Genomic DNA, 3,839 nt, shown 5'->3' with positions numbered 1-3,839 from the left:
AGGCAGCGCCCTCCCCGCCGGCCCCGGATCCACCGAAAGCCCCGCTCCGTCTCGGTCCCTTCGCCTCCTTCTCCTGAAGCCCAGAGCCGACGGACCCCCCCATGAACGCGCAGCTGGCGCTGGGGAACCTGGGCGGCCTCCGCGGGGCTCGCCTTGGGCCCGGAGCCCCCGCCGGCAGCCCCCTCCAGCCCCACCGGGGAACCTGTGCCGGAGTCCACCGGGGCCGGGCGCTGGTCGGGATGGCCTCCCTCCTGGAGGGCGAGTACCAGCCCCCGGCCCACCCCCCGCAGCCCCCCCGGAGCCTGGCTCCTGAGCCCCCGATGGGCGGCCCTCTGCCCCCGGCGCTGACGGTGGGCTGCGAGCCCCCTCCGGCGCTGGGCCTGAGCGCAACCTACACCACCCTGACGCCGCTCCAGCCCCTGACGCCCCTCCCCGGCGTCTCCACGGACAAGTTCCCGCACCACCACCACCATCACCACCACCACCACTCCCATCATCCACCGGGCAGCGTGCGCGGCAGCTTCGCGCTCCTTGGCGGGGAGGATCGGGGGTTGTCGTCCGCCTCGGCCGTTGGCAGCCTCTACGCGCCTTTCCCCGAGCAGCCGCCGCACAAGGAGCCCACCGCGCTGGGTCCAGCGCTCTCGCCGCTCTCGGCCCTTGCCCACTCGCCCCCCGGCCTCCTCCATTACGCCGCCGCCCCCGGGGCCCCCGGGGCCCCCGGGGAGAAGCTGCTGGGACCGGGGGCCGGCTTCGAGGAGCCTCCCCCCGGGGCCTTGCTGGGCCCCGGCCTCGCAGACCGCCAGCCCCCGCCTCAGCCACCCTTCCTTGGCGCCTCTCCGCTCCAGCCTCCCCCCCAGCCCCTCCACCCGCCGCTGGGGCTTCCTGGCCCGGTCCTGACGGCTCCCTCCTCCGCTCCCTCCGCCGCCTCCCGGGCCGCGGGGCCGGAGGAAATGAACACACGAGAAGTGGCGGCGCGGATCACGACGGAGCTGAAGCGCTACAGCATCCCGCAGGCCATCTTCGCGCAGCGGGTGCTCTGCCGCTCACAGGGGACCCTCTCCGACCTGCTCCGCAACCCCAAGCCCTGGAGCAAGCTCAAGTCCGGCCGGGAGACCTTCCGCAGGATGTGGAAGTGGCTGCAGGAGCCCGAGTTCCAGCGGATGTCCACCCTCCGGATGGCAGGTGGGGCAGTGCAGGGGGTGAAGAGGGGGTCCCCAGGGCGGGAGAGTGGTTCCTGGGGGCCCTCCTCGGGGGAGACACACTGATCCGGCCCTTCGTCTGGAGAGGGGCCGCCGTGGCTTCGTAGCCCGGGCTGGGTCTGCGCGCCTTCTGCCGCAGAGGCCATTCGCGGGGCCTCCCTCTCGATGGGGCTCAGGCCCTGCTCTGGGACAATCCAGAGGAGGAACGGGTTGGGTGGGTTCAGCACCGGGAAGAGCTCCTTGCGGTGCTGAAAAGTATCCCGAGCAAAATACGGGCAGAAAGAGCTGCTGGTTTGGGGAGGGGGGCGTGGATGGCGAGTCCCTCTCCTCTTCCTCTTCCTCTTCCTCTTCCTCTTCCTCTTCCTGGCGCCTGGGCCCCGATCTCTCTCACTTCCGCGGGCTCCGAGACCGGGAGAGATTCTGTCTTTCCCCATTAGTTCTCCACGAAAAGGAAGATTGAAGCCATTCGTAAACTTCTGTTCAAGTGGAAGGCTCTTTGTCTTCGGTTGTTTTGGGGTCAGGATGCTGCGCGCAGAAGAGGGACACTCTTTTTATATGAAGCTACAGGGAGAGTTTCAGATGTCTAAGTGCATTTCCCCATGACAAAGGTGCCTTAATTGACAGATATATTGTAACATCCAGTTTCCTCATCCCCCTCTCCTTTCCTCCCACCTCCCAGTCTTGCTGCGCGTATGCGTGTGAGTGTGTATCTATCTATCTACACAAACACAGACACACACTCACCCAGTATATGTCTCTGCCTGACTGTGTATCGCCACCATATATTTAATTTCTCTTCACAATACTAACAAAGGGTTATAGTATATTATTCATGACTTTCAGAAAAAGGTTTGAAGTGCTGCCATCCTCCGGGAGATCAAAGGCAGCCCTCCCTCGGACACAGTGGGAGCAATGGGCACAGCGCTTCCTTTGGGGTCCGTAGGGCGCCCCGCCCGAGCTCCCAGGTGCAGGAGGGGGGTTTCCCGGCATCCCGAGCGGAGGGCAGGGCCCCCCTTGGCACAGACGCCCAGAAGACCCGAGGAGTGGCAGCGGAGGAGGAGGCGGGGGCGCTTTGGGTCTCCCTGCGGCCGAGTGGCGGCTCCTACCCCGCCTGAGCTCCGCTGCCACCTCTCTGCCATCCGCGGGCCGTCTGCTAAGAAAGGCTGAGCCGAACCCTCAGAGTCTCCCCTCTTCCCCCCAAAACAAAACCGCGTTTCCTTCCAAAACCCCAAAGTAATTTCTAGATAATTTTAACGGGAGAAATCTGAGGCGGTGCATCAAGTGCTCTTTCCTTGGCGCTGCCTGGTGCTTCCGTGCCCCGGGTCCCGGCGCCATCCCCAGGCCCACCGCATTGGCCCCATTGGCCTCTCCCTCCCTTCTGTGGGGCAGGAGACCCCTTCGCTCGCTCCCAAAGGGGTGCAGCTGCCTTTCCGAAGCCCCGGTGGACGGTCTGCAGCACTCCTTCGGGCGGCGCTCGAGGCGGAAGGAAGGAAGGCGCTGCGGGAAAGACCCGGCACTGCTCCCTGGGCTCCGCTGCTCTGGCTGCTCCGGGGAGCAAACAGGTCCCTTGGCGGCTCCAGAGCAGCCTGGCCTCGGCCCCACTTTCCTCGCGAGGTCTATAGAGCCGGCTGCAGAAGAAACAGTGCAGAAGCCTACAGGGAAGACATGTGCCTTTCTTTCAGGGTTTAGGAAGGAAGGATAGTCTTCGGATGTCCCGCTAAAATGGCAGGTGCATTTTGAAAACCTTTTCCGTTCAGCTGCAGATGTCAATGTTCCCCCCATTTTCTACTGTTTCTTTCCCGACGAAAGCGAGGGAGTGGGGCGGGGGAAGGGGCCGGTCTTTCCCCTCCCTCCCTCCCTCCCTCTCTTCCTTCCTTCTTTCCTTCCTCCCTCCTTCCCTCCCTCTCTTCTTTCTTTCCTCCCTCCCTCCTCCCTTCCTCCCTTCGTTCCCCATTAACGCCCCAGTTGTGGTGTGTCTGCTTCCAGCCTGCAAACGGAAGGAGGGAGAGCTGGGCAAGGAGAAAGGGAAACCCCCCAAGAAGCCGAGGCTGGTCTTCACCGACCTCCAGCGCCGCAGCCTCCAGGCGGTTTTCCGGGAGAACAGGCGGCCCTCCAAGGAGCTGCAGGCCACCATTTCGCAGCAGCTGAGCCTGGAGCCCAGCACCGTCAGCAACTTCTTCATGAACGCCAGGCGCCGAAGCCTCGACAAGTGGCAGGAGGAAGGCCACTCGAGGTCCTCCTCTTCCTCTTCCTCTTCCTCAGGCATCGGCGGAGAAAGGGCCACGAACTGACCCTCGGCGGAAAGGCTTTATAGCCACGGATCAGGACTTCCAGAAAGCAGCTACACTTGCAGTCTTTGAAAGACTATAAACCCAGAGAAACCAAAGACTCGATGGCACTTTGCTCTCAGAAACACACTTTCGTGGGAAGAAGAGGGAAAAGGGGAACCTACCGCCAGTCCCTTCCTAGGGCTTCCTGTCGATACGTGGCTCTTCCTTTCCGCAGAGAGGCCTCGAAGGGAACGGCATCTGGGCAGAGAAGCCATCTGGTCCTGTGGCTTTGCTCTCTTGACCCTTCGGCCTTCAACCATGGAGCCCGTTCATGGCAATCGGGAGAAGAGGCTGGGAAGGAGCCAGATGC

At 63.7% G+C, this 3,839-nt stretch overlaps 1 protein-coding gene across 1 annotated transcript; it reads left to right on the top strand.

The window, feature by feature from the left end:
- Window positions 1–320: 320 nt before the first annotated feature.
- Window positions 321–3,637, top strand: ONECUT1 (one cut homeobox 1). Its single transcript, XM_042473990.1, has 2 exons — window positions 321–1,182; window positions 3,186–3,637. Exons 1-2 carry the CDS (start codon window positions 321–323, stop codon window positions 3,488–3,490), a joined length of 1,167 nt encoding a protein of 388 aa, XP_042329924.1. The 3' UTR covers window positions 3,491–3,637.
- Window positions 3,638–3,839: the final 202 nt, after the last annotated feature.

Source organism: Sceloporus undulatus, chromosome 6 (assembly GCF_019175285.1).
Source record: "Sceloporus undulatus isolate JIND9_A2432 ecotype Alabama chromosome 6, SceUnd_v1.1, whole genome shotgun sequence".
Classification (NCBI taxonomy): domain Eukaryota; kingdom Metazoa; phylum Chordata; class Lepidosauria; order Squamata; family Phrynosomatidae; genus Sceloporus; species Sceloporus undulatus.
Note: the sequence above shows the minus strand (reverse complement) of the source record. Positions and strands in the feature narration are given on the sequence as shown.